General features: G+C 43.0%; 1 protein-coding gene across 1 annotated transcript; it reads right to left on the bottom strand.

Moving 5' to 3' along the window:
• Nucleotides 1-4512: 4512 nt before the first annotated feature.
• LOC132996747 (sterol 26-hydroxylase, mitochondrial) lies at nt 4513-9988 on the bottom strand. The gene is made up of 10 exons (XM_061067100.1): nt 9729-9988; nt 8922-9112; nt 8595-8794; nt 8305-8502; nt 8038-8201; nt 6334-6500; nt 5873-5954; nt 5555-5773; nt 5306-5434; nt 4513-5118 (listed from the first exon to the last, which is right to left on the bottom strand). Exons 1-9 carry the CDS (start codon nt 9933-9935, stop codon nt 5315-5317), a joined length of 1548 nt encoding a protein of 515 aa, XP_060923083.1. The 5' UTR covers nt 9936-9988; the 3' UTR covers nt 4513-5118; nt 5306-5314.
• Nucleotides 9989-11386: the final 1398 nt, after the last annotated feature.

Here is an 11386-nt window from a genome sequence, read left to right as displayed (position 1 = left end):
GTCAACACTGCTGGACCCTGAACGCCTCGGAGGGATCTCTGACCTGAGCGTTCCCACAGCTTCTCACGGTTCTGAGTGTGCTGCTGGGAAACGCAACACGGAAACTAAATGCAACATGAGAACACGGCCTCATGTCAAAAAACTACAACTGAAATAAGTTGTAGTTTACTTAATGTGTTTACAGACCTTAGAATGTATATGAAGAGGTTCGTGCCAGAGATATTTTGGCTTCATTTTTGGATCGTGGGAGGAAGTGGAGCAACGCATTGAAAATCTTTGGTTTAGACTTAATATGCATGGTGAATATTTAAAGACTTAATATCAGGTATTGGTCAGGGTCATTGTCACAGCAAATAAGGTGTTGTGAGGTCAACGTGACCTTGACCTTTGGCCACAAAGTCAAATCATTTCATTTAGTGGGACAGACAGCAGGAAACAACCAGAAAACATAGTGCAGCAAAGGATATGTATCGCCAGCATGTAGGCAGCTCTGTCTTATACAAAATTACTTCAGTGTAAAAGCAAGAAAAACCCTTCCATAGTACCTGAAAACACATATTTTCATTTCTCCATTCCAGTCGTCCGCTACAGAGAGGCTGGAAAAAACAAAGAGCTGAAGCTGCTGTTTATCAGATCGTGGTGAAGCTGCTGCAGACAGAGACTAAACTCGGCCTCCTCCACGTCAGCCCAGGGTGAGGAGGGGGGAGTCGGGGTGAGGGAGCACGCGTGCAGCACCAGGCCGGAGACGTTGACCCACTGGCGGATCCGAAGCGACGTGTTGTGGCATTTTCATTCCACCGGCGGGCTGCAGAGCTCGATCTGTGCCGCCTGACTGCGCTGATAAGACAGCGGCCTGACACACGGCGAATGCACAAAGAGCACGCTCACAGTCTGCAGGGTTTTTTTTATCAGGCGGCGGCGGCTCCGAGCAGAAAATCCCCCCCCTCGTGTCCCCTCACTGTTTCTCAGTCTGCCAAGTTCAAAACAAATCCAGGGTTGTTTTTCGTGATGAAACGCCATCTTCCACTTTGACTCTAATCTTCCTCGCATGCTCCGCTTTGGCGACGTCCCGCCATTACCCAGAATGCCGCTCGAGGTGTCCTCAACAAGAGCAGGTTAGACAACAGAAGTCTCTTTTGTAAACAACTCGCTTGAATGCACCACAAGAACAAAACCCAGCGATGTTTGATTTCACTGACATCTGCATTTTTTCACGTTTGTTCATTGAGCACTTTATTAGGAACACTCCATTATTGATGCAATTATCCAGTTGGCCGAACACCCGGCAGGAGTCTGTGGGCATGGAAATCCTGCAGATGCTGCTCAGGAGCTTCAATTGACGTCAGACATCAAAAAATGTGACCTCAGGCTGGCACATCACCCCCACCCTGCTCCATCTTCACAGGCTTCAACTCATGCATGAAGTACAAAATCCTCCTCCTCACCTATAAATCTCTTCACGTCCTGGCCCTCCGGTACCTATCTGACCTCCTCCACCCCTATAATCCATCACGGAACTTATGATCCTCGAACACGACAAGGTGCTCAGTGTGGCATAGCAGCATTAATGCATGGATGAAACCTTCTAGGGGGGGTATGGGAGTATGCAGATTGTTTTCTTGACACACTTTAGGCCCCTTCAATACCAAGGGATTTCTTCCTGCAGGAAAAGGCACCTGTCACATAGTTAAAGTCTCAAACTGGTTACATGACAGGGACCCACACAGCCGAGGTCACAAGTTTAAAAAAACAGTTCCTACAACATTCCCTCACTGCTCGCTCTTCATATGAATAAAATAAAGATCGGATTAAACTCATCACACTGGGACAACCCACTGGGAGGCTCCAACCTCTAAAGCGTCTCGCCCATTCCCCACGAAGCGGAAATAGAAACACATTAAAAACCTCCGACTCCACGTTCATCCAGCTGCCTTGTCACGGCACCCAGTTTACTTGAGTTCAACCAAAAACAGATTCCTAATGACTTATCGATTTGACATTTTTGTAATCACGTAGACTTTGGGCACCCACAGTGCCTGGTGCAAATGACCTATTTTATCCAACAGACATTCCTAAACACAAATTTATTCCATTTATAATCATATGACAGAGCAGAAAAACAGCAAATCTTCAAATTTGATATGATGGAACTATTAGCATTTTTCATTGGTTGATTCCTGTTTCTTGACTTACCGGTTGCGGTTATTGTCTAAATAATAACAGAACAACTTGGCTTCTATTCCCGACTAAATGAGAGAAGTATGTTGCAAAACAGTGCACAATAAAATAATAAAATCAAGATTTATGGATTTTGATAATTGCTAATTCTGCGAGACTGAAGGAGAAACAATTAAAAACACGAGACACCAGCATCGATACAGATGATTAGTTTGCCACACAAACCAAGTACTCAATTAAAGTTATTTTGCCAATGTATTATAGTATTCAGGCAATCATCATGACAGCATGTCCTTTGTTTTGATGCCCTTTGGTTTCTACCATTGTCCATGTTTTAAGCCATTTAATATGAGTAAAAAACTCGTAATACCACATTTAATCAGGGTTGAATTAATAACGGATAATGGTCTGTAATTGAAACTGAGCTTAAACCTGATTGGGTTTGTTTGAGACCCCTTCAGGAACCCCTGGGAGAGCTCAAACTCCACCACTGGTCTAGACATACCAGACAAACACTCGACCCTCTTGTCAACAGCATCCACTCATCCATCCATCATCCATCCATCCATCCATCCAATGCAACTGAGTGAATGATCGACCCTGATGCGTCCATCTGGGTCAGACCTCCGCCTCCATCACACGCAGCTCGGTGACCTCAATTCAAACCACAGCCCTCCTGGTTTGTTGCCTATAATAAACCAGTTGAATTCCCATTAAAACGCACAGGTTACACGGGGTTTTACAGCAGGTGTGTGTGTGTGCGTGTGTGTGTGTTTGTGTGTGTGTGTGTGTGTGTTTGCGTGAGACTGAAACAAAAGAGACGCATGCACCGTGCGCAACGATCCACCACTCACCATCATCCCCGGCGGCTTTACGCGCCTCGTCCGCGCTCACATGATGGCATCTGCAGCCGCCTCCTGATCCACAAGCACCGACCATGGCACAGACGTGTCCTTCTCCTTCCTTCCCCCGGCCTGGGTGCTTCCCCGTCGGCGTGGAGAGCTCCGTGTCTCCCCGGCTGCAGCCCGGAAGATCCCGACCTCACTGCTCCTCCATGGATGGAGAAAGAGGCACCGAGCTATGAAACGAAAAGAAAAATGGTAAAGCAGGAATGTGTGTGTGCGTAAATGTGCAATAAGCTCATGCACCATCCAGGATGGAGGGATGGATGGAGGGATGGAGGAAACTGAGCCTCTCACATGAAGGCGGCCTCCCTCCTCTGCAAAAGATGACGCGCCCCCACTCGTTCAAGCCTGCATCAAATTTACTCATCGCACTGAGAGGAGAAAAATAAAGTCAGGAGAGCCGCCAGCAGCGCCCCCTAGAGGCTGAAGTTTTAAAAGCACCCTCAAAAAAAAAAAATGGGGTATTATCAATATTAATATTGGAATTATTATTGATTAAATTAGCTTTGAAATATCTTCGGTCCATTTTCTAAAATCATCTCTATCCTTTCATGAAGGCACATTTCATAATAGTTTTATTCTTACAGTTCTGTTACTGTTATTATAATTATAAATAAATGACGTGGTGGTTTGTAACTAAGGGTTCCGAAGTATTTATTTTAGTCATATTACTATTCATTTGATGAACAATCCTGTATCTACGTTCCTACTGTTAACTTGAATGTACATAAAGTTAAATGACTTATTTATTTAAATCCATCTGGAGGGATGAGTGACCCTAACACAAAATTTGATTATTGTGGTATGAAACATGACATGGAGTTGCATTCCCCTACTTTGCAGATTAAGATGGGTTAGGGTTAGGGTTAAAGTATAAGGATAAAACCTACCTCATAATAAAGTACAATGAAATAGTACTTTTAATAAAGTAAACAATCAGGCACATTGATTTGCTATATAAACTGTTTATCAGTCAGTGTGGATTACATGCATTGCACCACTGTCACATAGATCTTGATATAACTGTAATAATTGTACCCGTGCAGATGTTAAAATAAAGTTGTATGTGACTCCTTTTGCAGAACACAACGTTCCTTATGCATCTGCAGATGACAGGCCTCAAGTCAACCAATGCTCTGGCCACAGGAAGAAGGTTTGTTTGAAGTATTTCATAATAAATAACTTATTTGGCTCATAGGCCCAGTGTCTGTTTCTGACTGTGCGGGTTGGACAGGTTTTAATTACCACAACAAGACCATTTCAATCATCTTTTATTTCCACATTGGGATTTTGTTTCCCAATCTATAAACTCCAATACAGGGAGAAGGCTCAACAGTATACATTTAAATTAGTAACAACATTTCAAACAGTTAAACACATGAATAACTAAATTACATATTAAAATACATATTCGAAACAGTACGTTCATTGTTAGCAAAGTTACATCCACTATGATACGAGAATACCGAGATTATGGCTTTAAAGTATTCTTGTACTTAAGATGCATGTTTTTGTTTGTAACTTATAAATGCAAAACCTTGAAGCTAAATCAACATTTAGTGCAACAATTCTTGAATAAAAGAAAGATATTTGCAGTTTTCCCACAGGAAACTTAAAAAAGTGCAACAACTTTTCCCTTTACGCAATCCTCCTTCCTTTCCATGCCTCCTTGTTTCCTTCCTTCTGCCTCCTGTTGCTTCGTTTCCTAAATCCTCATTTCCTTGCCTCCGCCATAAAAAGCTTGTCTTTATGTTTAATGCTTAACCTTGTGTTAAATGTGAAATAACTTTCAACGTGGCTGATTCAAAAGGAAACAAAAGCCCAAGAAATGGATGCAAGGTTATGTAAAAGCTGCATTTCCACTTATTGTCAAAGAGGGGCAGTGTGCACCCTGTACAGCACACACACATTTTGAACAGCAAGTGTTTGTGTTTGAGTGTGTACGTGTTGTGGAGACAGCCAATGAGCCAATTTCATTAGTCCAGAGAACCACGAAGCAAAAAAGCCTTCACGTCCTCGTCTCCTTCCAGAAACTCTAAGAAGGAAAATACGCAGTTACCTCCAGCTAGAAAAGCTGACTCTAGAAAGACCTGGACTTCTACAATTGGACTACAATTGGAAAAGGAAATGTTTGTGACAGAGTATTCAACCTTCGACTTGATCATACATACAGACGATTGCAGTCAAAAGTACTTGATTCCAAACATTAGGGAGTCACTGACCTCCGCTCGTCACTCGGCTCTGGGCAGGAAGCGCAGGTTGATGGGCTTCTCCGGGATCATCAGGACACGGGTATTAGGGTGCACAATCGGAGCGCCTTTCTCGGGCTTGACGTTGTAGTGCTGCATCATCTACAGACAGATATGTGCAATGTTGAGGGATAGAAAACTCACAAACCTTCAGTGACATTTTGCTGAAAACACTTTGTGCACAGCAGTTATTATGCTTTAAGATAACAAATCGCCACAGACCCTCGACAGAGCAAAATGCATCTCCATCTCCGCCACCCTCTTCCCCACGCACGCTCGCACCCCGACACCAAACGGGACATAGCTGTACGGCTGCAGCTTGTAGCGTGCCGGACAGCCGGTCGGCGGAGAGCGGAGCCAGCGTTCCGGGACGAATTCCTCTGGATTCGGAAACACTGCCTCATCGTGACAGACGGCAAAATGACACAGATGGAACTGAGTCTTAAAAGAGAGAACAATAATAGAATTATAGATAAGACGAGTCCAATAAGCACTTAAGAGGCGTCACAGCATCACGTCCTTTGGGTTCGGCCTCCCTACCTTCTTTGGGAAGCAGTAGTCGCCCACAGTCACCTCATTCTCAGTAACATAGCGTGCATTTCCAGGTACGACGGGATAAAGGCTAAAAGCACATAACAGGTATGTCACGTTCACAGATCAGGATACTCAGCTAAGTGCAATAGTGCTACCACAATGATGATGTAAAGTAAAAGTCCTGCCTTCAAATTCTTATCAGGTTTTGAAGTATATCTCTTTTCAGAGTATTTAGAATGATATTATCAGCAATGCATTTTAAATAAATATCTAATCTAAATAACACTGGATCTCACACTGGTTAAAAGTATATGGACACCTGCTTTTCATCCTGTCGTCAATGCCTTCTTAGGTCCAGTGAATGAAACTCTTAATACTTCAAGATACAGGGACGTTTTAGACAAAAGTGCACTTTGTATTAATGGTTTTGATAAAAGCTGCAGGTGTCCATCGAGCCGACAGCTCACCGTAACGTCTCCTTTATGACGGCCCTCAGGTAGGGCATCCTGCTCAGGTCGTCCATGGTCGGCTCCCGTTTGTTGGGACACACGGAGTTCACCTCCCCGAACAGCAGCTCCTGGGCCCTCTCGTCCCGCGCTAAGTGGTACAACGTCCACGTCAAGGTGTTGGACGTCTGAGGTCAGGTGGGAGGAAATGAGAGGGTAGAAGGGAAGAAAAAATGAGTCATTCTGTGTTCAAAGAATACAAATATACAGTTTAAGACCCATTCGCAGAATGCATGTGTCCAAAATTACACCCCAAATAATATGCTGTCTGAAGAACAATTGATTTGTGAGTGGGATGTTGTTGCATACAACTCTCCCACAATAAAATGCACAAAGGAAATAAACTAATTGGGAGAGGTGCTGGCAAACCTCCAGAAAAACCTTTAAGAAATAAAAAAATATATATACATTCAGGATTTTTTGGGTAAAATACCTGCTATTGCTTTGTGAAGGTTAAAAAATACACAGTTTATATGTAACTTAGGTATGAATTTCAAAGGATACATATTAAAAAAAAAAATTAGAACATGAAATGATAATGTTTATTTGATTAAATTAAGATTTTACGAATGACAACTGCTTGTTTTTAGTTTTTCCACCTCACTGTAATTTAGATTTAGGAAAATAGTGAGGTAAGACAGTTTCATAGGTTCTATAAACTCGCAGATCAAAAGCTACAAGTCTCAACCTCCCCTTGGAATGTAGCCAGACCGGCTGTGCAACCAACCCCATGAAGAATGTTGTACGTGTCGGTTTTTGTTGTCGAAGGCCACAGGCCATAACCGACTGATTTCACAGAGAGCAGACAGATTCTTTGAGGAATAAAATGTTTTGGACTGTTCCCTGGACCAGAATGACCTCTTATATTTCTTAAAGTCCCCAGCTTCATAACAGCCAGTCCGAGAGATTCTGATTGGGTTTGAATACTGGTACAGAAATGCTTGTACTGTGCCTGAATCAGGTTGTTGACTTTATCAACTTCTACTCTGATCTCTATTCCTATTTACCCTGAATTACAAATTAGGTGTAATAGGTCCTACCAAAGTTCCTTTATGTGATACTCACTCACTGTTAGTCTCTCTGGGTCTGTTATTTTTGGAGGAGTGTTTGAGTCCACAACAACACTCTTGTAATTTGCTCTGCCTTGTGCCAAGTTCACGTTCGCACAACAGCTCTTGCCCAAGGGTGTGCGAGACTGCTGATGGCGTAACGTGCCCCTTGACGAAAGCATAGAGGCGCAGGCTTGTGCATTGTGTGGAGGCTTTTAATGTTTTTCTTCTGTTTTTTTGTTTTTTTTTATGAAAATTGGTCACCATTTACTTCAATTGTGTTGAATTTTGCTGCAACACTGTTCACCCCTGCGACTCCAAAAGTGTTTCTTGGACTCAAAAACACTTTTGTGGGAAAACACTCCCACGCCCTCCCTCGGCACAGTTGTGAGTAGATAATGAGGGAATTTTCCTTTTCTGGGTCAACAATCCCTGTAAGGGTCACATTGAAACTAATAGTCCGGGAATTTAACCGAATGTGAAAACAGTCGAGAGAAGCAGGGTGATTGTAAATGTTGAAGCAGCCCTGACAAATGCAACTGTGCCATCGCAGTGTACAGGTAGCAGACAAAAGAAATCCACTCCAATGGTACCAGACCCCTCCGCCCCCCCTCACCGTGTCAACTGCTCCAAGCAGCAGCTCTGTGATCGTGATGTAGATCTGGGATCTGCTCAGCTTTTCACTGGACAGCATATAACTCAGGAACAGACCGTCTGCCGGCTCACCGCTGCGCACCAGAGCCTCGATTTCAGCCATCCTCTTGTTGATTAGTTTCTGGACTACCATACAAAAACACCAGTCAGAGGATATGTATGCAGATATTCATGCAATTCTACTGGCTTGAAACAAAATACAAACTACATGCATTATTTCACCGCCTACCTACACTACAGAGGACGTCCCAAGCTTGAACAAAGCCTTTCCAGAAGGGGAGGATGCTGCGGCTCCAGCGTGGGGTAAATAACACGGCATCAGACAACTTTAACATGGTGTTGACGGCGGCGATGAATCGCAGTGTGTCTTTGGGAATATCCTCCTGCAGGCAGCCCAGCCTGGTTTCAAACAGGATTGAAGAGACAGCTGTGTGGGGTCAAATTGAGGTAAAGGTTCACAAGAATCAAAAACGTCCCTCTCTGCCATCAACTAACCAGTGGTACTTCAGAGCCTCTTACCCTCGAAGCCAAACTTGTAGAGCTCAGCCGCCATGTCCGGAACCGTGGCCTGGTCCTGACTGCGACCGCGCAGGACCTCAATGCGTTGCAGCATGTCTCCGACCACCTCTTGGATGGTGGAGGTATACGCCGACACTTCCCCCAGCATCAGCATCTTGGGGTTCAATTGTTTGCGGATCTGGTACCATTCTGGTCCTGAGCTAAAAAGTGAAAGAGCTGCAGATTACAAATTTAAGGTGAACCACAAAGAAGCCCTGAGGAACTCCAAATTCTTCTCCTTATGATAGTTAAGTTAGTACAACTCCAAGTGCGCCTGTCTCCACTCACCTTGTATGCAGACCATAGTCGTGTCCTCTCAGGTCCAAGTAATCCTTCCAGTGAGACATGTCAACTCGGACCGGGTAGCGACCCTCTTGCCGGGTCACTTGAGCTATGAATTCCGAACTCGCCACATTGACCATTTCAAACGAACCATACTTAGTGCGCCAAATGGGCCCGTACAGATTCTTCTGTAGAACCTTGAAAACAGTGACAGCTTGTCAAGTTCAATGCGTTAAACGAGTCACACTTCAGAAATTAATCTTTTAATTTACACGTGTTTTTGAGGTTGCCTACTACCAGGAGGTGCAGTGCTTGAAAACAATGTTATAAAAGAATATTTATAATCTAATCAATAATTTGTAAAATAATAATAATAATATGTCCTAATATGTTACTGTTTAACAGTGGTCAGATTAGCATAATATAACCCAGCTACAGCATTGACATACTGTGTATAAGAATGCAATAATCTCATATTTTGAGATAGTGAGTACTTTCACTCAAAGGCAGAATAAGATAAGATAACAGAAGGGGATATTACCGTGTTACAGCAGTAAAGACGTAAAACATTAACACAAAAATAATATAATAATTATAATAAATATATTGGCTTTCAAATCTGCTGCTAAAACAAATACTTACAATACTACTTGCACTGCACTACTATAATTGCATGTATTGGTTGCTCTGTGTCTATTGTTCTGTATTCTTTTTTGCTTTGTAAAAGTCTTCTAAAAAACATCTTTGAACTTGAATTGTAATGAAATAAAAAAATTGAAAATAAATCCTCTGCAGCCTGTAACTTATTCATACCTGCATTAGGTGCGACTTTTCCGAATATCCTTTGAACAGCATCCAGTACAGGGAGGTGGACATGCTGGGCCCCGGCAGGTCATCGATGGTCTTCAGCCTCTGTGTGTCCCTCGTCGTCTGGAGGTCCAGGTTCCTCCTGACGGAAGAGGCTCCGGGCTGGAGGTCCGACCCGCTGCCTGCCGCATGGAGGGACCGGAGACACGGCATGCGGATCTGGAGAGCTCCGGACACCCGGACAGACCCGAGAGAAGCAGCCAGGACGATCATGCTTACACCCGAGTGTCTGATCTGATCTGGGAAGCACGTCTTCAACATACACTGTATTCACATGTGTTTATTCAGAGACTTTGTAATAGGGAGAACTTCCCTCTGTAGGGGGCGCCAGAGAGAGAGAGTCCTGAATGAATGTGGGGGGGCCTGTGGAGCCGAGCCCCTCAACATTTAATCCAGTGGTGTATAAAGTACTTGAAAGCCATACTTGAGTAAAAGTACAGATATCTTACTTGAAAGTGACTCCGGTAAAAGTAAAAGTCTCCCGTCAGAAAATGACTTGAGTAAAAGTCTTAAAGTCGCTCATATTAAATGTACTTAAGTATCAAAGTATCTGGTGTTGAAATGTACTTAAGTATCAAAAGTAAAAGTACAAGTACCAAAATTAAAAATGCTTAGTGCTTTTTATAGTAGGCCTATACAGACACAAAACAACCCAAAATTGTTCTCTTCAGGATTTATTTCAACTGACTGACGAAAAATTGTAACAACAATAATGTATAATTTTACAAATTTTGAACCCGAGATGCTGAGGATCAAATAGTATTGGACAAGTGCATCTGAACTTCTAGAGACAACAAAGAATCAACACAACAGAATAAACAAGTACCTCTTGAGTCTACCTAAGCACACTAATAGAACAAAGTATAACCACTAAAAAAGTCTGTAAATATCACTAAACATGGACCTTTCATCAGTAGCAGGAGTGATGCACAATGCCCCTTATGATAACTCAGCAAAGGGAAACTAGGCACACAAAATAAGATAGTTTCTCTTTTGTTAACAGCCTGGACAGTGCTAGTACAGAGAAGAAAAAATCACTGGACACAGTCTGGTTTTGTTGCCAAATTTCAGACTGAACAAGGAAATAAATAATTGAAGACCAATGTTTTTTTGAATGCTAAATTACATCTACAAAATACATCCAATTGAATATCTTAAGGTGCAAATTTGGTTACAGTATTTTGGTGACTTTATTTTGAAGTTTATAAATTATCAGTGTCTTGCTTGATGGCACTTCAACACTAACCAGGATTGCTCAACCCTGGAAAGTACCAACTATAAAATACAATTTCTAAAATGTCTTGGACTGCAGGGCAACACTGAGCGGGCCCGAGCAAATGCATTTTGAAGCGTTGCATGCGTTTTGCCTTTTGCCAAAAAAAAAAATAATAACCAGCCCCACTTCTCCCTGGCCATGTGTTCTCTGTCATCTCCCCAGACCGGCCCTTCTCCATGTCTTCACCTGATGTCCCCGCACTTTTCTTTATTTGTCATTTTTTTTTCCAAAATTCCACTTGGTCTGCAGCTTCCATTCTCGCCCACGCCTGCGTTTGTGTTGGCATTTGTTTCCAGCAGGGTGACAATACACCTGTAGGGTATCTTGC

Source organism: Limanda limanda, chromosome 23 (assembly GCF_963576545.1).
Source record: "Limanda limanda chromosome 23, fLimLim1.1, whole genome shotgun sequence".
Classification (NCBI taxonomy): domain Eukaryota; kingdom Metazoa; phylum Chordata; class Actinopteri; order Pleuronectiformes; family Pleuronectidae; genus Limanda; species Limanda limanda.
Note: the sequence above shows the minus strand (reverse complement) of the source record. Positions and strands in the feature narration are given on the sequence as shown.